The following is a 22,576-nucleotide window of genomic DNA, read 5'->3' on the forward strand; positions in this document are numbered from 1 at the left end:
GTATAAGATTCTGGTTGAATGAAGCAGACGGATAGCCAGCCTACAAGGGTCAAAACGTTTATTTATGAGAGCTCTGAAAATCCTTACAATGTACAAAGCCTTTTATATTAACACACACACACACACACACACACACACACACACACACACACACACACACACACACACACACACACACACACACACACACACACCAGTAGAGAACTCCACCCAGCTTTAGGCGGCTGTATTTTTCCACAATACCCAGACCACCTGTCTCCTTATCTTTTGCCAGCCTAGCTGATCCCAGGCCGTTGTTTCTCTCCCTAACTTAGGGAGACCTCTTCTCCTGTTCCTTTCCCAAGGTCGTCTTATCAACTCTGCCCTGCTCATTTTTTGAAGTGGTTACAGTGTCTTACTCACGCACAGTATTGGAATATAGTTTTTAACCCATTATTATAGCCTTATTTCGAATACATTTCAACAGGTTATAGGGTTTCTGAGTGAAATCATTTAGTCAAACCTTTAATCATATCATTTCCATTACACACACATAAGGAAATCACTTCGTTGAGACTATCCATATTGCCACAGGGTCACCATGACGGTAGGCCCTTAACTCTACCTTGGGAGCATTATTCACATAACCCCCGCCATGAGCATGGCCTATGGTCATGCTGCACCATTAACTCAATGTTTTTATCTTGGTGTTATGGATCATCATCGTCTTCATCAGACATAGGAAATAAATCAGATAGGTGAAGGGAGATACAGTTGAAGTCAGAAGTTTGCATACACCTTAGCCAAATACATTTAAACTCCATTTCCATCTCCATTCACAATTTTTCACATTTAATCCTAGTAAATATTCCCTGTCATAGGTCAGTTAGGATCACCACTTTATTTTAAGAATTTGAAATGTTAGAATAATAGTAGAGAGAATTATTTATTTCAGCTTTTATTTCCTTCATCACATTCCCAGTGGGTCAGAAGTTTACATACACTCAACTAGTATTTGGTAGCATTACCTTTAAATTGTTTAACTTGGGTCAATGTTTCGGGTAGCCTTCCACAAGCTTCCCACAATAAGTTGGGTGAATTTTGGCCCATTCCTCCTGACAGAGCTAGTGTAACTGAGTCAGGTTTGTAGGCCTCCTTGCTCGCACACGCTTTTTCAGTTCTGCCCACAAATTTTCTATAGGATTGAGGTCAGGGCTCTGTGATGGCCACTCCAATACCTTGACTTTGTTGTCCTTAAGCCATTTTGCCACAACTGTGGAAGTATGCTTGGGGTCATTGTCCATTTGTAAGACCCATTTGCGACCAAGCTTTAACTTCCTGACTGACGTCTTGAGATGTTGCTTCAATATATCCACGTAATTTTCCTCCCTCATAATGCCATCTGTTTTGTGAAGTGCACCAGTCCCTCCTGCAGCAAAGCACCCCCACAACATGATGCAGCCACCCCCGTGCTTCAGGGTTGGGATGGTGTTCTTCGGCTTGCAAGCCTCCCCCTTTTTCCTCCAAACATAATAATGGTCATTATAGCCAAACAGTTCTATTTTTGTTTCATCAGACCAGAGGACATTTCTCCAAAAAGTACGATCTTTGTCCCCATGTGCAGTTGCATACTGTATTCTTGCTTTTTTGTGGCTGTTTTGGAGCAGTGGCTTCTTCCTTGCTTAGCGGCCTTCCAGGTGATGTCGATATAGGACTCTTTTTACTGTGGATATAGATACTTTTGTACCTGTTTCCTCCAGCATCTTCACAAGGTCCTTTGCGGTTGTTCTGGTATTGATTTGCACTTTTCGCACCGAAGTACGTTCATCTCTAGGAGACAGAACGCATCTCCTTCCTGAGCGTTATGACGGCTGCATTGTCCCATGGTGTTTATACTTGCGTACTATTGTTTGTACAGATGAATGTGGTACCTTCAGGCGTTTGGAGATTGTTCCCAAGGATGAACCAGACTTGTGGAGGTCTACAATTGTTTTTCTGAGGTCTTGGCTGATTTCTTTTGATTTTCCCATGATGTCAAGCAAGGAGGCACTGAGTCTGAAGGTAGACCTTGAAATACATCCAGAGGTACACCTCCAATTGACTCAAATGATGTCAATTAGCCTATCAGAAGCTTCTAAAGCCATGACATCATTTTCTGGAATTTTCCAAGCTGTTTAAAGGCACAGTCAACTTAGTGTATGTAAACTTCTGACTCACTGGAATTGTGATACAGTGAATTATAAGTGAAATAATCTGTCTGTAAACAATTGTTGGAACAATTACTTGTGTCATGCGCAAAGTAGATGTCCTAACCGACTTGCCAAAACTATAGTTTGTTAACAAGAAATTTGTGGAGTGGTTGAAAAACGAGTTTTAATGACTCCAACCTAAGTATATGTAAACTTCCGACTTCAACTGTATGTAAGTAAGGTATTTCTGTTCTTTATTTTTAATAAAATAGCAAAAAAATCTAAAAATTTGTCATGAACATTTTGCAGAATCAAATAAACCACATATAGGCTGTGATTTAAAAAAAATCCAGTATGCCTCTAGGGTCAAAATAACACCAGTCTGTAGTTTGAGGGTTACATTTTTCATGAAACCACACAAATCCTTAATGTTAGGCCAAAAAAATATGATATTGCTCATGGGTGTGGGTAAGTGTTTCCGTTTCTTTAATAAATAATGGTGAATTCCATTCTTACAAAATCTAGTCTAGAATTCCTGTCTGAATAGAATCAAGCAATACACAGAGGGGCTATTTAAATTGACTTTATTCTTTATTCTGCTCATGTTACATGGAGAATAGAGAAAAAACTAAAGCACTACAGTCAGGAGATTTTCAGAAAGGTCCATCCGAGAGCTTCACTCTTCATCATGTCCTTTCTGTGACACAAGATGGATGAAGGTTAAAATGTAATAAACTACTGTAAACACTAAAAACATTCTTACAATATTCTGTGCATCATCAAATATATATGAAACTTTAGGGCTCATTGTTTGAGTGTATAGAATACACTATAAACATCATGAATAACACTAACTGTGTCTACTAGTAAATTAAAGATTTCACCAAATATTTAAAGAAGCAACGATGTCCTATATTTATTGCAATAAATCCATCACATTGTAAGTGACCACTGAAACATATATACCATGCTTTTTTAAACCCATGACAGGGCACAATATTTGAATTTATAGTTATATGAATGATAGTAAGGTTATTGCAATGAGCATTGGCAGGCGTACAGAAGTTAATCTATCGTTAAACCATCAATACACAATAAAATCATCCTCACAACTGATCTCAATTGCAACCATCATTGGCCACCGAATTTTCGTTCCCTACAGCGGATGTCAGCATTACACGGAGCCCAAACCGGCTGTGCGTGTGCTCCATCGTGCGCCGTCTTGCATAAATTTGTTTTGTCCTCCCACACCAAACGTGATCACGACACACATGTTAAAATATCAAAACAAACTCTGAACCAATTACATTAATTTGGGGACAGGTTGAAAAGCATTAAACATGTATGGCAATTTAGCTAGCTAGCTTGCACTTGCTAGCTAATTTGTCCTATTTAGCTAGCTTGCTGTTGCTAGCTAATTTGTCCTGGGATAAAAACATTGAGTTCTTATTTTACCTTAAATGCACAAGGTCCTCTAGTCCGACAATTAATCCACACATAAAACGGTCAACCGAATCGTTTCTAGTCATCTCTCCTCCTCCTAGGCTTTTTCTTCTCTTGACTTTATATTGCGATTGGCAAGTTTCATAAATTAGGTGCATTACCGCCACTGACCTCGTTCGTCTTTCAGTCACCCATGAACCAATGAGGAGATGGCACGTGGGTACCTGCTTCTATAAACCAATGAGGAGATGGGAGAGAAAGGACTTGCAGCGCGATCTGCGTCACAAATAGAACTGACTTCTATTTTAGCCCTTGGCAAAGCAGACGCTCGTTGGCTCGTGCGAGCAGTGTGGGTGCAATAATTGAATAATATAGATTTCTAAATTTATTTTGCAACGCTCGCGCATGCGACGCGAGCGGTGTAGTCAGCCTGTTAGCTTGTAGCCCTGATTGATGCCAAAGTATTTTCATGATATGGAGGGTATTATCATCGGAACAAATTAGCTCTGCTTTTTAACAACCATTCCGTACAACGGAAACAAAGTATTTCATTGTTTTCCACGGCAATCTACTATGGCAATGTAGCATATTCATATTGTATGAATGGAAAAGTTATGTTGGTGTACTCCTTTTAATTTTTAGTTTCCAATTTATGTAATCCATTAATGACTTTACTCTTCTAAATAAAATACGGGAATGTTTTCGTGGTTAGGCTGGCAGTGAAGAGTAACATTTCACATTTTTTGTGGATATACGTGATTATCTATTTATTTACAGATCATGATAACACTGAATAGTGAACATTTATCTTTTCTTACAGGGATACATTCATTAGGCCTGTTGGCTGGCCTACTGTGGCATATTGTGCTATATTAAAGAAACAATCTCTGAATTGGAAAGAAATGTGGTAGGGAAAGTAATTTCTTATTAATTTCACCAGGAGAGATCATGGTATAATGTTACTTGGCTAGTTAGCTACTAGCTAGCAACACTTGGGCTAGCTATTGTTTGCTTGCTAGCTAGCTAACCTTGTGTTCACAGTATATTTGGCAGAACGAGTCCAGCTATATTGTAACATTTCACCAGAAATATCATAATTTGATTATTTTCATGTGGTAGCAAGCTTGTTAGCCACGTTTTGGCTAGTTAGCTAGCTAGTTAGCTGTCTGCAGAATCAATGGATGTCTAGCTAGCTAACTTTCTAGCTAACTAGCCAGTTTACTTCTTGGGAAACGATAATTCTGCTAAGTGTATTAGCTAGCCAACATTCATTATACATGACTTGTGTCATCCAACAATTTCTTAGTAACTCAAAAATGTAGCTAGCTAGTTAGCTAACTGGTATAAGCCGTTTGAATGACAGCCTCATCACATTTATTGGGAATTTACTGACTGGCTATAGCTAGCTAATTAGTCACATATCTCATTATTTGCATATGAGTGATCAATATTTACTTAAATGTTTAATCCCCATATAAGTGTCGTCTCACATCATGTCAGTATAATTTGTTTAATTTCTGATCCAGAAAAGCGCTCACAAAGCCACATCTGTAGCATGTTGTTTTCTTTAAGCTTTGAAATGATGTCCTCCTTGCATTCTATAGCCAGAAAATGACATCTTCAACAAAAAGTAGAAATGAACGCCAAAATGTGATGATAGACAAAAATGAAGCCTACATGAGCATTATTATTAAGTGTTATGGTTTTTATGGAGACCTTTACCTTTAATCAATTAAATATGCAAAGTGCTTCATTTTATATTGATATGTAGATTGTCTGTTACAGATGTTACTGCAATCCATTTCACGTTCGTTTACAAAGTTTTAATTAATTCAAAGTTGTTCTTCAATACCTTTATTCTCGCAGAACAGTAGCCTCGATGTAGGCATACTTTGGCATAATAAGTAATTGTCTGCAATTAAATATGATGACAAAATCCTTGTACTACCAGGATATTCTAGTCTAATCATATTTTTTTAGTTGTTATATGACATTACTCAGTTTAACTATATAGATTTTGTTGTTCTTGGTGTTACTTCTTTCGGGCGGGAGTAGTGAACACAGACAATGACCAATTCCGATGTCTAGTATCAAGCCGGCTTGGTGCCGTAACATCATAATATCAGCTAATCTGCTAGTTTATTCCGGTGTTCCTTTCGTTGCAGCCACGGTTAGCACAGAGCTCTGTGTAATCTCCTGGAAGAATCGTTTTGAGGAAACCAGCGCTAACAAAACAATTGAGGTTGGGTCTGTCATCATACATGGCATAAGGGAGTTTGCAAATTATAACCAACATAATTATGTTGATTGAAAGAACTGACCTGGGAGTCGGCATCACAACTCTGGGCCTCACTCCTCATCCTTTCCTTTCTGTGACAGAGGATAGATAAATAATGAAAACACTGTTTTCTGGTTGAAATTGTACAATGGGGATCTTCAACAGGTATGTATAGTTACTTAGTAACAATTTATGCATTTATTACTTATTTTCTTCAGGAATAAATGAGAGAATATCGAGAATTGAAATGACCATTAAATAGAGTCCCAGATACCATACCTAACATTAAGGTTGAGGCTTTTGTCATGGGAAACTGCAACATTATAACCTATACAACACTGTACATCGACAGCAACTTTACTGACCTTGGAGCCGGCATCACGACTCTTGGCTCTCATCTTGTTGACCTGAGACTCAGCAATATCAGCCCTCTCTTCTGCCTCATCCAGTTCATGCTGAATCTTACGGAACTTGCCCAAATTGGCATTGGCTTGTTCCTCCTGTGAACATTTTTAAATATGATTTATGTTTCTAGCAAACAAAACAATTAGAGAATTACAGATGCATCAGTTAGATGATAGAAGGTTACTTACAGCCTCCTCTGAAGTCCTCTTGTAGGATTTGACCTTCAGCTGCAGTTTGTCCACCAGGTCCTGCAGACGGCTCAAATTCTTACGGTCTTCCTCAGTCTGCACCGAAAAATAATGGGAAGAATGTAGTCATACTGAATACAGTATACATTTTACATTTGATTCTGAACATGTTAATAGTGCACTTTCAACTTAAACTTTATGATGTACCTGGTAGGTGAGTTCTTTGATGCGTCTCTCATATTTACGGACTCCTTTTACAGAATCACTGCTCCTCCTTTGCTCCAGTTCCACTTCAGTCTCTAGCTCTCTCACCTGGAAAGATATTAACGCACCATTTCCAATTATTTTGTTAGTTCCAATACTTTTAATACTGCAGCTAGAAATATTACTAGAAATATGACATGTGACATTGAATTAATAGACGAGAATGTAGCTTAGACACTTACTCTGGACTCCAGCTTCTGGATCTGCTTCTTGCCACCCTTCATGGCGATTTGTTCAGCTTCATCCAGGCGGTGCTGCAGGTCCTTGATGGTCTGCTCCATGTTCTTTTTCATGCGCTCCAGGTGAGCACTGGTGTCCTGCTCCTTCTTCAGCTCTTCTGCCATCATGGCAGCATCAGTAATGGCCTTCTTGGCTTTTTCCTCAGCATTTCTGCACTCCTGCACAGCCTCCTCCATTTCATTCTGAAGCTGGGATGTGTCGCCCTCTAGCTTCTTCTTCTGGCTCAGTAAGCTGGTGTTCTACACATACAGTATGTATGACAAATTATTTGTATATTACCTCTACGTACCTCAAGTAGCAGATATTTAAGGAGAACACTAACTGTTATGTATTACTGTCTTACCTGTGAGTGCAACAGCTGAACTCTCTCACTAACATCCAGCAGTTCCTGCTCAGCCAGTTTGCGGCCTCTCTCAGTCTGCTCCACCAGGGCTCTCAGCTCATCCAGTTCAGCCTGCATCAGGTTGTTGCGTCTCTCCACAATGGCAATGTTCTCCTTCAGGTCATCACTGACACGAAGAGCATCATCCAGCTGCATTTGAGAATCCTGTAGAAAGAATCAATGATTTTACTAGATTTATTTTGTTACACACTGTGGCTTGGCTTTTGCTGAAGGCAAAAGCTATGTTTTTAATTCAATGTTATAGAAGTAATACCTTCAGATGGGAATGGAGACCCTTAAGTTGCTTCTGGGCCTCTGATGCCTGCCTGTTGGCCTGGCTGAGCTGGATCTCCATCTCATTGAGATCTCCCTCCATCTTCTTCTTTAGCCTGAGAGCTTCATTCCTGCTGCGAGTCTCTGACTCCAGGGAGCTTTGCAGGGTATCCACAACTCTCTGCTGGTTCCTCTTATTCATCTCCATTTCCTCATCCTTCTCTACCAGCTTCCGTTCAATGTCAGCTTTCACCTGATTGAACTCCAGCTGAGCTCTCAGGATCTTGCCCTCCTCATGCTCTAGGGAGCCCTATGACAACACAGCCACCCATAGTTTGTAAAATCTCAAAATGTAGTTCTGGTACTTTCACTACTAGTAAATATTTTTCAATCTCACCTCAGCTTCCTCTAGAGCAGACTGTATCTCAGCCTTCTCCTGCTCCAGCTGTTTACGGATCTTTTCCAGCTCATGGATGCTCTTTCCTCCCTCACCAAGCTGCTCAGTCAGGTCAGAAATTTCCTCTGTGGAAAATATAATTGTACATCAAACATTTATTGTGATATCTGATCTCTATAGCATATCGATTTTCAATTGACTAAGTTATATAACCCAATGATTCTTATGCTCTTACCTTATTTATTTAAATTACACAACAAACCCCAGGCCTTTATAACCTATCGTCTAGTTTGGCTATAACAAAATGTTTTTTGTTAGTGGATTTTTTCTTAACTTCAACGATCCCAATTCCGTTTTAACGTTTAAACATTCACACTCGTAATCTCTATTACATATCGATCTTTCATTGACTAAATTATATAGGCTAATAATGCTCATGGTCTGACCTTGGAGGTTCTTGTTCTCCCTCTTCATGGTCTCCAGATGATCCAGAGACTCCTCATAAGAGTTCTTGAGTTTGAAGAGCTCAGTGCTGAGAGATCTGGCCTCTTTCTGGGAGCTCTCCAGCTCAGTCTGAGACTCCTCAAACTTCTGCTTCCACTCAGCCAGGACCTGCAAATCATACAGGTATTTTAGGTAGTTGGAATACAGTGTATGATTAAGATGAGATGTGCTTTATTGTCCATTAACTTACAAAGAATGGAAATGTGTCTTTGTGCTCAAAACCCAACCCCCCGAGACACACAGGCGCTGGAAGCTATGGGTCTTCCACAGTGCAGTGCCCCTGGAGCAATTATTGGGGTTTAAGTACCTTGCTCAAGGGCACAACGGCAGGCGATGTAGGATGATGCCAGCAACCCTCCGGTTGCGAGCGAACTCCGCACCAGGTTTTCTTGTCTGAGAGTGTTGGCCCACTTCTCGAACCACTAGGCTACCTGCCACCCCTATCATGTATAATAATGAAGTCTAATAGGACTTGTGTATTCCATTTGTTTTTTTCTTACCTTGTCAAAGTTCCTTTGCTTCTTGTCCAGAGAGGCAGCAGCTGCATTGGATCTCTCCACATCCACCATGAGATCTTCAATCTCATTCTGGAGTCTGTGTTTAGTCTTCTCCAGGGATGAACATTTAGCATTTACAGCTTCCACAGCTTCCTCTGCATCCTGCAAACGCTGAGCCAGCTTCTTCCTAGATTGGCATAGATGAGAAACACATTTCAGCTGCCTTTTTTCTGTCTGAAATACAGTATAATGGTTGTTTAATACTTAATCAATGTATTTTATATTGATCATGTACAGTACATTTGTGTATCGCTTTTTCAGCCAAGGTTCAATAGCCTGAAACGTAAGAGAAAGTAATAAAACATCCATACTTTGCGTCCTCAAGCTCCTCAGTCTTCTGGATGGCATCAGTTTCATACTTGGTTCTCCACTGAGCCACCTCAGCATTAGCCTTGGACATGCCACGCTGCAGTTCAGACTTGGCCTCCTGCTCCTCCTCATACTGCTCCCTCAACAGATCTGAGTCATGGCGAGCAGACTGCACTGCATGGGCAAGCGCGTTCTTTGCCTGGTAAGGAAATTTAAAAAAGGATCTGTGATTATGCCTGAAGATAAATGTAGTTGGATAAGGGACTCTGCATTCTTTGTATAAATACCTTGACTTCCTCCTCCAATTGTCTCTTGAGGTCATCAATTTGCTGAACGTTGGACTGCTTACCTCTGGTCAGTTGAGAGACCAGAGAGTCCTTCTCCTCCAACAGTCTGGCAAGTTCACCTGTTTTCATGATATTCAAATTATTTTAAATTATATTACTAATTGTGGTAATTCATTTTGTCTGTTCATATGCATGTCCAGGTTTTAGTTAATATACCATTCTCAGTTTGAAGCTTTGCTTTCTGCATGGTGAAATCATTGATGGATCGCTGTCCTTCCTCAGCTTTCGTCCTGTATTCACTCATCTGGTCCTCTAGAGTGCGGCACATTTTCTCCAAGTTTGTCTGAAAACATTTGTTTTTTAGATAACACAGCACAACCTTCATAGATTGTATCTACTAACCTAATGGCATGTGCAGTTCCATTTGCTATATCTATCTGATCTCAGAAAGGTATTGTATTTTGTCATTATGAATCCACTGACCTTAGCCTTGACAATCTGCTCCATGTTGGAGACCACATCATCCAGCTCCAGCCTGAGCTCACTCTTCTCTTTCTCCAGCTTCTGCTTCACTCTCTGAAGGTTGTCAATCTGTTCTCCCAGGTCAGCTACACTGTCCGCATTTTTCTTCCTCAGAGTGGCAGCTGTAGCCTCATGCTGCAGGGTAGCCTCTTCAAGGTCTCTGCGCACCTTCTGGAACTCAGCCTCCCTCTTCTTGTTCATCTCTATCTGGGCAGCAGTGGCTCCACCAGCTTCCTCCAGCCTCTCACTGATCTCTTCTAGCTCTCTGGCCAAGTCTGCCCTCTGTTTCTCCACCTTGGCACGGGCAGCTCTTTCAGCCTCCAGCTCTTCCTCTAATTCCTCAATGCGGGCCTGAAATGGTAGGAATTCAAATGTTCTGGTAAGATGAGAACATAAGCATATGTAACAGAAAGATTCCCTTTTCAACAATGCCATTGAAATACCTGCAGCTCCTTCAGTTTCTTCTGAAGCTGGGCACCCAAAGCCTGCTCATCCTCAATCTTGCTGTTGAGTTGGCTCATCTCAAAGTCCTTCCTGATAAGTAAATAACACATTTGAGCACCTTCTGTAAAATAACTATTCATGAGGTGTTATGGGTTGTGATCTTACTTCTTCATTCTCTCCTCCAGCTGCTGCTTGTCATTCTCCAGGTCCATTAGGCTCTCCTGGGTCAACTTTAAATCTCCCTCCAGCTTTCTCTTGGCTCTCTCAAGGTCCATTCTCACCTTCTTCTCTTGCTCCAGAGACCCTTCAAGCTGATGAAGGATATATTAAACAACATTCGGAGTCAGCAATTTACTGTAGCGTATTTTTAGGATATAACTAATTTTGTTGTACATTTTGTGAATTACTATTTGATACTCACATCATCAACTTGCTGTTCCAGTTTGGCTTTGGCCTTGGTCAGCGTGTTGACTTTGTCCTCCTCACTCTGCAGGTCATCAAGTGTTTGCTGATGAGCCTCTTGCAGAGCCTTCTTCTCCTTGGTCAGCTTGGCAATGATTTCGTCCAGAGCTGCCATCTCCTCAGTAAGGTTTTTAACCTAAGGAAATAGAACAGTGTCATTACACTTTTATCCAAACCACTTAATTGGAATTTTAACATCACAAGAATAAAGATAAACGATTACCTTGTTCTCTGTGGCATGCTTTTCCTTCTCCACTTTAGCCAGAGTGAGCTCCAGATCATCAATGTCCTTCTTGAGTTCTGAGCACTCATCCTCCAGCTTCCTCTTCTTAGCAGTTAGCTCTGAATTCATCTCCTCCTCATCCTCCAGTCTTTCTGTCAGCTCTTTGGCTTTGGCCTCAAGCTGGATTTTGCTCTTGATCAAACCTTCACATCTCTCTTCAGCATCACCAATAGTGTCTTCTTGCTGTCAATGTGTCAATATATTGTATATATAAGTATTATAAGTATTTGAAGTTTGTTTGGTGGCAAAATATTTGGACAGTACAAATAATCGACAAATGCTCCACTGATTGTATGTATTTCGCAAATCATGTTGCTCCTCTCTCTGTTTTTCTATTTCTCTAGTTAGCTAAAAGCTCATTTTGACAAAGGCCATTTTGACAAAGGATGTGAATGCAACAACTGTAGTGCAGTTAAAGTTACTCACAGTTTGGACAGCGAGCTGCAGGTCGTTCTTCTCTTGGATAAGGGACACCATCTTTTCTTCCAGCTCCTTTCTACGGGCTTCAGATTTAGCATAAGCCTCTTTAAGCTTCAAGAATTCTTCCTTCATGTTGGCCATCTCCTTCTCAGTCTCTGCTGACTTCAGCAGAGGTTTGATCTTGAAGAACATCTTCATCCAGGGCCAATTCTTGACACCCATGAAGGCACGAATGTTCCATTGGATCACAAGCAAGGCATCCCTGTGAAATTGAATAGAATTATACAGCCTTTTCTTCCTCCACCATATTGTCTGCAGAAGTTGTATCTATTCTTATTCCAACCTGCGGTCAACAATTTTCTGGAACTCAATTCTGGCAAGTAGACCACGTGATCGGGCCTGGAGACCAGTGATGATAAGAGCGAGACGATCGTCTCTCATCTCCTCAAGAGTACCCAGGAGACCAGCCTTGAAGAATACCTAAAGATACACAAGTTCATAATGTAGTGCTTGTATTGTCCTGTATTTGGCAGGATTGTATTTTTATGCCAGTTGACCATAAATAACTTGAATGTTTTATCCCCAGATTTACAAAACGTGGTAGTTCTATTTAGATTGCTGATTTCATGGCAATTCTTACAAAAATTACACATTGACCACAATTTGGCCCTGTAATGAGCTAATTATATTTGGCCAAGGCTTTGGATCTGTAGGTAACCGCCCCATCCTGCCCCCATCCAGCCTCCCTGGATCCCGCTGGAAAGATCAGTATCATGTTCTGTTTCTTTACCTTCAGGCCTGCATTTTTGTTGTCCCTCTCCCTTCACATTTCTCACTGTCAATTGTGAATGAAAATTCTTCAAGTTTTACCGGTGAAACATCTTTGCAAAAAGTGCATGCCTTTCATTTGATCTCAATCAGTTTCATGGGAATATGCATTTAGATCTTCTAGTCGTGTAAATTGAGCGAGTTTAATAGCAGATGGTGTTAACAACCTGTAGCATACCTGTGTTTTGTTTCAACTAAAGTACATATTTTGCTTAGTGGCGCGCACTGTTGAGTTCTGGCCACATGAGACAAAAATGCAACCATTCGCACAATCCTCCAAAAAACTCCTAAGAAATGAGGTGCTGTTTTTTCCTTACAGTAACGTTATACAATGCTATTATAGTCAGTTCCGTTATGTAGAATACTGTCATTGGGATCTGGCAGACATTGATTCAGCTTTGATCTAACTTTATTAAACAAGAACAAGTCGCCAGAGTAGCCTGTTTTCTACGAGTAGAGCAGAGACTGTGCGTGAGTAGAGAATCCCACACATGCGCAGAAGCTTTAGGACCTTTAACCTGGGAACAGGGGTCCAGAAAAGTCAGATCCACAGCCACTCTGTTGATTTTAGAACTTCAATCCCAGCATGTTGACCAAGAGTTACACAATTTGGCAAGGTCTTTAAAAACATGTACAAAAACAGTATGGCCACAATGCTTTTAATTGCTTATAAGTAGCTACTTTAGTTCTGGATCTACCACATGGTGGCACTATACCAAAGATACGCTGAGTATAACAAACATTAGGAACACCTTCATAATATTGACTTGCACCCCCACCCCCCACCCCCCCCGACCCCCCTTTGCCCTCAGAATAGCCTCAATTCGTTGGGGCGTGGACTCTGCAAGGTGCCGAAAGCATTCCACAGGGAATGCTGGCCCAAGTTGACTCCAACGCAGTTGTGTCAAGTTGGCTGGATGTCTTTGGGTGGTGGAACATTCTTAATACACATGGGAAACTGTTAACTGTGAAAAACCCAGCAGTGTTGTAGTTTTTGAAACAAACTGGTGTGCCAAGCACCTACTATCATCCCAGTTTAAAGGCACTTCCATTTTTGTTTTTCCCATTCACCCTCTGAATGGCACACGTACACAATCCATGTCTCAATTCTCTTAAAGCTTAAAAATCATCCTTTAACCTGTCTCCTCCCCTTCATCTGCACTGATTAAAGTGGATTTAACAAGTGACATCAATAAGGGATCATAGCTTTCACCGGGATTCGCCTGGTCAGTCTGCCATGGAAAGAGCAGGTCCTCGACTTGACCCATTTGTTCTTAATGTTTTGTATACTCAGTTTTTATCTCGACTAGACACATTCTCCCTAGACACAGATGACATGAGGTAAGCATGATCAGTGGTATATCAGCACTTATTTCAAAAGGCATTGCTCAGGTTACCATGATAGTGATGTATTGGTAATATTGCTGCTATTTTTCCATCCTGGTCCAACAGGTTGCTTTTTTTATTGCTTTTCCTCTATTTAGAGAACTTACCTTAGTGTGTCCTAATCTGTACTGGGTGTGGTCAATATCCAAAGTGCCCAACAGTTTTTCAGCTGCCTTCATGTTGTCCATGAACTGACCCTCAGGGATAGCATTTGGATTGAGGATGCGGTATCTGAATTTAAATCAGAAATCAATTATCTTAGAAAAGGGAACATTTGAATAGTTAAACAGTTGAATTTATTTTAGAAAGGAAATTAATGATTATTTTTACCTTTGTTTGAAGTCAGCATACAGGATTCTGTTGGGGAAGCCCTTTCTGCAGATCCTGATGCCTTCCAGCACACCGTTACAGCGCAGCTGGTGCATGACCAGAGGATTCTCCATGGCCCCAGGAGTCTTGGTCTCATTGGGGATGATGCAACGCACAAAGTGGGGGTGAGTAGACCTCAAGTTGGTCATGAGTTTACCCAAGTTCTCCTGTGAGTATGACAAATGTAGAATTTTCCATCAGTGAATGAGTCTCCAAGTACCTCACGAGTCACAACGGCATTTAATGCTAACATGCCAATCCACAACATACTGGCATCTCAAATATAGCACAAACATAATACATTTGTTAATATTCTGACATGTGAAAACATCATACATATGTTTATTTAAGCTCAGATTTACCCTGTGCAATGCAGACACCGTCTGGAAGGAAGAGCCTTTCTTCTTTTTTCCTCCAGCCGCTTTTTCTTCAGGTGCTGTATGATAATGAAATAACTATTTAAATATGCTATTATGACCACAATATTGTCTATTTGTATTTATGTTAGCGGTTTGTAGTCTTTGCAGATATAAACACATAGTACCTCCTTCTGCACCAGCATAGTTCACAAAGAGGTTGGACAGGAACTTAAGACTTGACTTCTGGAACAGTCCGACCACAGTCTCATTCAGAGGATCCTTGTTCTTCACCAGCCAGTTACCAATGTTGTAGTCAACAATGCCAGCATAGTGAACCAGGGAGAAATGGGCCTCTGGTCTACCCTTAACAATCCTAGGCTTCTGGAAGCATGCATTTTTGCCCAGATGGGTGTCATACAGCTTAGCTTTGAATGTAGAATCACTGGCCTTGGGGAACATGCACTCCTCTTCAAGGATGGACATGATACCCATGGGCTAGTGGAAGGAATTAATGAAAATAAATTAATGTTAAAGCATAGTGAATAAAAGCATAGTGAATAAATATCAGAATAATTTGTAATGGAAGCACATTTATTAACATTTCCCTTGTAATGTTTGAAATCTCAAAGATTACTCAGGTCATATCATATAAACTTCTGCAAAACTGAAGACACCAACCCTTTCAATGAGGTCAATGCAGGCAGCCAAGTCCATGCCAAAGTCAATGAACTCCCAGACAATCCCCTCTTTCTTATACTCTTCCTGCTCCAGCACAAACATGTGGTGGTTGAAGAACTGCTGCAGCTTCTCATTAGTGAAGTTGATGCACAGCTGCTCAAAGGTGTTGAACTGAAATAGAAGTTCACAGTTACTTTATTTTGTCTGCTGTAATGTTCTAGATTCCATTTTTATCAAATTTACATCAAACACTCACATCAAAGATCTCAAAGCCAGCAATGTCCAGCACACCAATGTAGTGCTGGCGAGCATTCTTAGTGTCCAGAGAAAGGTTGATTCTTATCACCATCCAGAGGAACATGTTCTCGTAAACTTTCTTTGACAGTGCACCAATAGAGTAGTACACCTACAAAATATTTAGAAAATAAATTACCAAAACATAGGCTCAACATAAACGTGGGAATTACAGGTATGAAAATATTAGCAACCCTATACAGAGTGTTAGGCTCAAAATTATTAGCTCCTTGAAATGTAAAACTATTTTGAGACTCACCTGGTCGACATTCTGACCTTTGGTGACCCACTCATTTCCTACTTTGACCCTTGGATGACACAGCCCCTTGACTAGGTCAGCAGAGTTCAGGCCCATCAGATATGCAGCTTTGTCAATATCTGGAAAGGCAAAGTTGTATGATTGGAAGAGGCACAGTAACTGCTTTTAGATTTTCCGATTTTTCAGATACTACTGCATATTGAAGTGAAAGGTTTTAAATCCTCAGCACTCACCCTCGGTGCCATCTGCCTCTGCTTGCTCCTCCCGCTGCTTATTCTTGAACTTCATGTTGCCGTAGTGCATGATGGCACCAGTCAGCTTATAAATGCCGTTCTTCTCCTCTTGGGAGAAGCCCAGCACATCAAAGGCATCCTAGTTCCAAAAATACCATTGTTTTGTATTGGAGAAAGAGTTGGATACAAGTGGGAAATGATCGTATGTACATATTTTACTTACATCAGTAGCCATTAGCTCATCTGCATCATTAATGGAGGTTACAGCAATCTCTCCTTGGGAGATGAAGGCATAGTCATAGGGATTGCTGGTGATGAGTAGCATCTCTGAAAAGAATTGAACAGCACAGTTTATTTGTGTTGATGCTGTCGTAAATTGTAGGTCAGAACATAATATTCTCCGCATTAGGATTGGGGTCAATTCTAAAATTGGCATTGTGTTATATTTATAAATAGACAGGACGGCAAATTAGTCCTAATCAAGTTTTGAAAAACTGCAGCAGGAGATTGATTTGTGTGCATCCAATTTCAGTGTTGCGTACTTGCATAGAACTTAAATAATTTCAACTTTCTTATGAAAAAAGTAAACGTTACAACATAAATCACGCTACATTGTGCTGAGGGTTTTACGCTGGGGGATGGGGTAGCACACTCTCTGGGCTCGCTGCACCATAAGAATTGAATTGGATTTCATCAGAAATGTTCCGTTTAATCCAGAATTGACCTCAACCCTACTCAGTTTGATGATTCAATACTCACCCAGCAGTTCTGGTTTCTTTTGGGACAGGATCTGGTAGAAGATGTGGTAGTCTCTCTCAGCCTTGAGCTGGAAAGTTACACGTGACTTCTCCAAAAGATCTGATCAGTATGGAAAAGTGATTTTGGTATTAATGTTTCTCCTGTCAAAGAGATCTGTTCAAGCCTGGGCAAATTGAGTATTGTACTCACAAGTCTCAATGTCAGCAGACGAAAGCTTCCCACTGACTCCAAAATGAATGCGGATGAATTTACCCTGTAAATTATTGTAATAGCATAAATTAATGAGCACACGAGAGCTGGGTTCAAGTAGTATTTGTTTTCTTTTTGAATACCTTAGGTGCGCTTGATTGAGCTTGCATGGTGTAATGGAACTGATGGAATAATCCTAAAAGTTTAAATCCCACATTTCTGGTAGGCTCAATCAAACAGAAAGTATTTGAAATAAAACAAATACTTTTTAACCCGGGTCTGGTACACAGATAGTCTCAAAAGGGAAGATTAGCTGATGGACCTGAGGAAGATTGGCTAACGTCATGACATCAGCTAATGGTTATACAATTCAAATCCAGAGGGTAAGCTTTGAATGATATTTGACAAACAAACAAGACCAAACGTACGAATCGGGAGGAGTTGTCATTCCTGATGGTCTTGGCATTACCAAAAGCCTCCAGGGCAGGATTGGCCTGGATGATTTGATCCTCCAGGGTCCCCTACAAACCAACAACCACACAGTGTTAAAATGCAGCATTAAAATAAATACTGTAACGAACAAATATTGGATTTTGTCAACATGCTGTATGCCCATCCAGCCATGAAGAATGTTTAATTTTGGATCGATAATAATGAATATTTGCATTCTTTTTTACCTTTTTTTCTTCTGCTGCACTTTTCTTTCCGCTAACAGCAGCAATGCTGGCGAAATACTGGATGACTCTCTTGGTGTTAACAGTCTTTCCAGCACCGGATTCTCCACTGGGATTGAAAATACAAATGTTGATGTCTCAGAATTTCTCTTAACTTTAAATAGTCTCAAATGGATATAACCTTTGGTTGATGTACTTACGTGATAAGGACAGACTGATTTTCCCTGTCTGAAGAAAGAGAAGTATCAGTAAATGTGACATTATCCAAATATCATTTGATTTATATAGATGAAAAGGAAAAATTATATTTTACCTGACAACATGTACTGGTAGGCATTGTCAGAGATGGAGAAGATGTGAGGAGGAGCTTCTGTCCTCTTCTTGCCTCTGTATGCATTGACAACAGACTGATCGTACACTGGCAGCCACTTGTATGGGTTGACAGTGACACAGAACAGCCCTGAGTAGGTCTGTGGAAGACAAGAGGGATACCGCAGATTTAGTTTCATTCATTTGAATTAATATTTGATTTGTTGGAGATATTAGCAGACAGGTCATTACTTACATAGATCATCCAGGCTGCGTAACGCTCTTTGAGGTTAAACAGCACAGCGGGCTCGTGCAGGAAGGTGAACATCGCCATGTCCTCAATTTTATCAAACTTTGGCGGGTTCTGGGGGTGGACGTCGTCCTCCTTCACAGTAACAGTCTGAAAGAAGAGCAAATTAAATTGTTTTGTTTCATTTTCAAGGTGCAGAGGTGTTCTCATCCTAATTTGAGATTACACACAACATTGAATTGTCACAAATGTAATGCCTGATTTACATAAAACATGTTTGAGATCTCAAGTTAGGATTCTTCTTTTTGTTGTCTCTTGTGAGAATCATACTTAGAGTAATCTATAAAGCGGATAGAGTTATCCTAGTAGGAAAATTAATTATTTTATGATTTTCCATGTGTCCATTTTCCAGGTCATATTCTTCAACAAAATATTTACCTTTCCAAACTCAGTATCAACGGTGACTTTAGCTCCATCTCTACTGGTGATTGTGGCCTTGACGTACTCAACCTCAGGGTCAGGCACATAGCACTCCTTCTTTATGTCAAAGGGTCTAGTCTGGCATTCCATACGCTCCTTGTCTGATTTACGCAGAAAGGAAGCTGCCGCGCCAAACTCTGCCATCAAACTGTCCCCCATTCTTAAATCTGTGCAGGCAGGAACAGAGCATTGAATACATACATTGCCTTCAGAAAGCATTCATATCCCTTGACTTATTCCACGTATTGTTTTTTTCATCCAGAATTCAAAATGGATTAAATCGATTTAGTGAGTCCATGCAACTTATTATGTAACTTGTTAGGCAACTTTTTATTCCTGAACTCGTTTAGGCTGGTGGTTGAAAAAGTGGTTGAATACTTATTGACTCAAGACATCTCAGCTTTTTATTTTCTATTAATTGTAAAAATGTCTAAAAACATAATTCCATTTTGACATTATGGGGTATTGTTTGTAGGCCCGTGACACAAAACTCCAAGCGTGCTGTCATGTGCCTTTTACTGAGGAGTAGCTCCGTCTGGCCATTCTACCATAAAGGCCTGATTGGTGGAGTGCTGCAGAGATGGTTGTCCTTCTGGAAGGTTCTCTCCACAGAGGAACTCTAGAGCTCTGTCAGAGTGACCATCAGGCCCTTCTCCCCCGATTGTTCAGTTTGGCTGGGTGGCCAGCTCTAGGAAGAGCCTTGGTGGTTCCAAACTTCTTCCATTTAAATATGATGGTGGCCACTGTGTTCTTAGGGACCTTCAATACCGAATGCATCTTTTGGCACCCTTCCCCAGGTCTTTGCCTTGACACAATCCTGTCTCGGAGCTCTACGGACAGTTCCTTCGACCTCATGGCTTGGTTTTTTCTCTGACATAGACTGTCAACTGTGGGACCTTGTATAGACAGGTGTGTGCCTTTCCAAATCATGTCCAATCAATTGAATTTACCACAGGTGGACTCCAATCAAGTTGTAGAAACATCTCAAGGATGATCAATGGAAACTGGATGCACCTGAGCTCAATTTCGAGTCTCATAGCAAAGGGTCTGAATACTTGTGTAAATAAGGTATTTCTAAATGTGGTAAAAGTCAAGGGGTCTGAATTCTTTCCGAAGGCACTGTACATGTGGCTGGTTTCTCACTGTTGACATGGTTTGTTGCATGCCAGGATTCTCATAACAAACATTTCTCAAAATTAAGAAACCATTAAGATCTTCATACTTTACCGTTTTTTTTTGGTTTTTTTTTACAATCGGTTGAAGGACACCAGCTTCTAACAGATGAAAATACAATATTTTTGGTTTAGATGGTACAATGATTCTCTACACTGTACTGTTTTGTCACATAAACTGAAAGTAAGCTAACTATTAGAATTTTAGCAACTAGGAAATGGCGACGCGATTTCTGCATATTCCACCTTTTAATACTTAAAAAATATATATTATTAAAACAGTGGTCCCAAAACTGTTAACCCAAAGACCTAAATAAATTGTATAATGTGAAATTAGTATTACTGTATGTACAGTGGTGTCCGAAATTATTGACACCTTTGATAAAGATGAGCAAAAATGACTGTATAAAATAAAAGATTCAGATACTGAGCTATATTGTATGCTCAAAAACATTTGGAAATTATATTATTTTATAGTAATATAATTGTTCAGAGAGATTTTATTAAGTAATACTTTTTTCTCTAATAGGTACAGGGTAAAAATGATTGACACCCCTGTTTTCAATACCTCACCTTGTGAGGATAATGGCACTGTGGCCCTTGTTAAGGTCAATGGCATCATGACCTTTACCCAGTACAAGGACATTTTAGGCAAAGACCTGGTTGCCTCTGGGAGGAGGCTGAAACTTGATCGCAAGTGGATCTTCCAACAAGACAATAACCCCAAGCACACATCAAAATCCACAAACAAATGGTTAATTGGCCACAAAATCAACATTTTGCAATAGCCATCTTAGTCTTCAGACTTGAAACCTATTGAAAACCTGTGGTTTGAATTGAAGAGGGCAGTCCATAAGCGCAGACAAAGGATATCAAGTCTCTGGATGGATTCTGTATGGAGGAATGGTGGAAGATCCTCCATAATGTGTCCCAACTTGTGATATATTTTAGACCAATTATTCTCACAAGGTGGGGTATTGAAAACAGGGAAGTCAATAATTTCGACCCCTTCCTTTTGAGAAAAGTTTTTTAACTTGTTAAACAAAATATCTTTCTCTGAGCAATTGTATTAGTATAAAATATAATAATTTCCCGAATTTATTTAGGATACTAAATAGCTCAGTATTTGAATTATAATAATTTTGGACCGCACTGTATATACTGTATATGAGTAGTATACTGTACCAGCCATGGCATAATGGTCATGGCAGACCAATAGAACTTTAAAATATAAGCTTAAAGAAAACAACGGTTGAGGCAGGACAGCAGTAGGCGACCAGATTTAGAGTCCTAGATTAATAAGTGTTTATCTGAACAATACAAAGGTCAGTAAACCAATAGCACATTGGAAATAAACCAAAACATGTGAGGTTCAGAGCAGACCAAAAGTAGCTAGGTCCACTGTAGCTGAAATCTTCAGCTTGTGTTAGTGATGACACTGACAACATGTAATTACTGTACATGATAGATGTATTATGCAACATAAACAAATTGACTAGATTGATGAGTACAGACAAGAAAATTGAATACATCAAATAAATCATGTTATTTTTATCTTTATTTTTGCATTAGTATACAAATTTGTCAAGCTGTTATAGTTTTCATGAAACACATTTAAAGACTTCACACAAACCACTAGGAGGCTTATAGAACCTTTATTTTAGAAGATTATGATTCTTACCTGTTGGTCACCCCTTGGATAAGTTTGGTGGAAAGGATCTCTACTGAGAATGAAATAGACAAATACAAAGACAAATATCAGTCAACTGACCAGCTATGTGTGGTTATGACTATTGTTAGGTCGTATAATGACTATCTTTGCCCTCCTCAGCAGACTGCCTCTATATGCTTACCTTCAGGATGTCCGGTGCCTTGTGTCTCCCCCTGGTCTGTCTCCCCCTGGTCTCCGACACCCTTTATAAAGAGTGTTGCTCAGCCCTATATGGAGATGGTTCATGACATAAATTAGACTGATTATTTCAAAAGATCTGTATTTGGGGCTAGAGGTATATACGTCTTTGACCTATCAGGCTCGTTATAACAACAGGCTATTCCAGGGCGGACAGAGGAGGGGAGAAATTGGCTGCATTGAAAGCCCACTTGATCAGGGGGCGGTTTCAGGCTCTGTAGTTATCTAAACATTACAAGCATGTATGTTTGACCAATGAGAATTCATCAAATGATGTATGTGACATGAAATGACAGAAAGTAAGTTAGCTCCAAAAATCTGGGAAGTAGAGGTGTGCACCTCAGACCTATCAGGCTTGTTGTAACAACAGGCTATCAATGAGGAGGGAGAAGGGGAGCAAAAACCCAAGGTGCATGTAGAGCATCACCCTTTGCTATAATTTCTTTTTTGGAGTGAGGTGGGGTGGCTACATGATGACATTATGACATTTCAGAGCCCATTTTAGCACCCTCCTTTACTGGGCAGTTTCAGGCTCAATGGACATCTAATACATATCAATATTGTATGTTTGAGCATTGGAAATCCCTTGAATTAAGTAAGGG

The 22,576-nt window shown here is 40.2% G+C and overlaps 1 protein-coding gene across 2 annotated transcripts; it reads right to left on the bottom strand.

Annotated features, from left to right (window-relative positions):
• Positions 1-2,735: 2,735 nt before the first annotated feature.
• On the bottom strand, positions 2,736-21,940 carry LOC106590268 (myosin-7). 2 transcript variants are annotated; one of them, XM_014181091.2, is made up of 40 exons: positions 21,919-21,940; positions 21,747-21,789; positions 18,852-19,060; positions 18,420-18,563; positions 18,168-18,324; positions 18,055-18,082; positions 17,858-17,963; positions 17,609-17,701; positions 17,181-17,244; positions 16,992-17,090; positions 16,456-16,559; positions 16,233-16,371; positions 16,000-16,118; positions 15,703-15,852; positions 15,447-15,617; positions 14,954-15,263; positions 14,772-14,845; positions 14,371-14,576; positions 14,148-14,271; positions 12,170-12,306; positions 11,833-12,088; positions 11,347-11,589; positions 11,083-11,259; positions 10,827-10,972; positions 10,661-10,751; positions 10,179-10,568; positions 9,912-10,038; positions 9,696-9,814; positions 9,411-9,607; positions 9,043-9,226; positions 8,485-8,650; positions 8,039-8,163; positions 7,643-7,951; positions 7,330-7,533; positions 6,929-7,225; positions 6,690-6,794; positions 6,483-6,578; positions 6,255-6,389; positions 5,933-5,981; positions 2,736-2,865 (listed from the first exon to the last, which is right to left on the bottom strand). In XM_014181091.2, the coding sequence occupies exons 3-39, from the start codon at positions 19,050-19,052 to the stop codon at positions 5,961-5,963; spliced, it is 5,814 nt and encodes a 1,937-aa protein (XP_014036566.1). In that variant the 5' UTR covers positions 19,053-19,060; positions 21,747-21,789; positions 21,919-21,940; the 3' UTR covers positions 2,736-2,865; positions 5,933-5,960. The 2 variants fall into 2 exon arrangements, with proteins under 2 accessions (XP_014036566.1, XP_045566530.1); XM_045710574.1 differs by lacking the exon at positions 5,933-5,981 and having other exon boundaries at positions 21,919-21,939.
• Between the last annotated feature and the right edge of the window lie 636 nt (positions 21,941-22,576).

This window comes from Salmo salar, chromosome ssa29, assembly GCF_905237065.1.
Source record: "Salmo salar chromosome ssa29, Ssal_v3.1, whole genome shotgun sequence".
NCBI classification, from domain to species: domain Eukaryota; kingdom Metazoa; phylum Chordata; class Actinopteri; order Salmoniformes; family Salmonidae; genus Salmo; species Salmo salar.

Excerpts from the sequence above, each read along its gene's own strand:
- LOC106590268 (XM_014181091.2), bottom strand. The coding sequence starts at position 19,052 with ATGGGGGACAGTTTGATGGCAGAGTTTGGCGCGGCAGCTTCCTTTCTG. Across the intron at positions 16,560-16,991 it reads AAAGAAACCAGAACTGCTGG|AGATGCTACTCATCACCAGC; the intron begins GTGAGTATTGAA and ends AATTCTTTTCAG. Across the intron at positions 15,853-15,999 it reads AAGGTCAGAATGTCGACCAG|GTGTACTACTCTATTGGTGC; the intron begins GTGAGTCTCAAA and ends AATATTTTGTAG.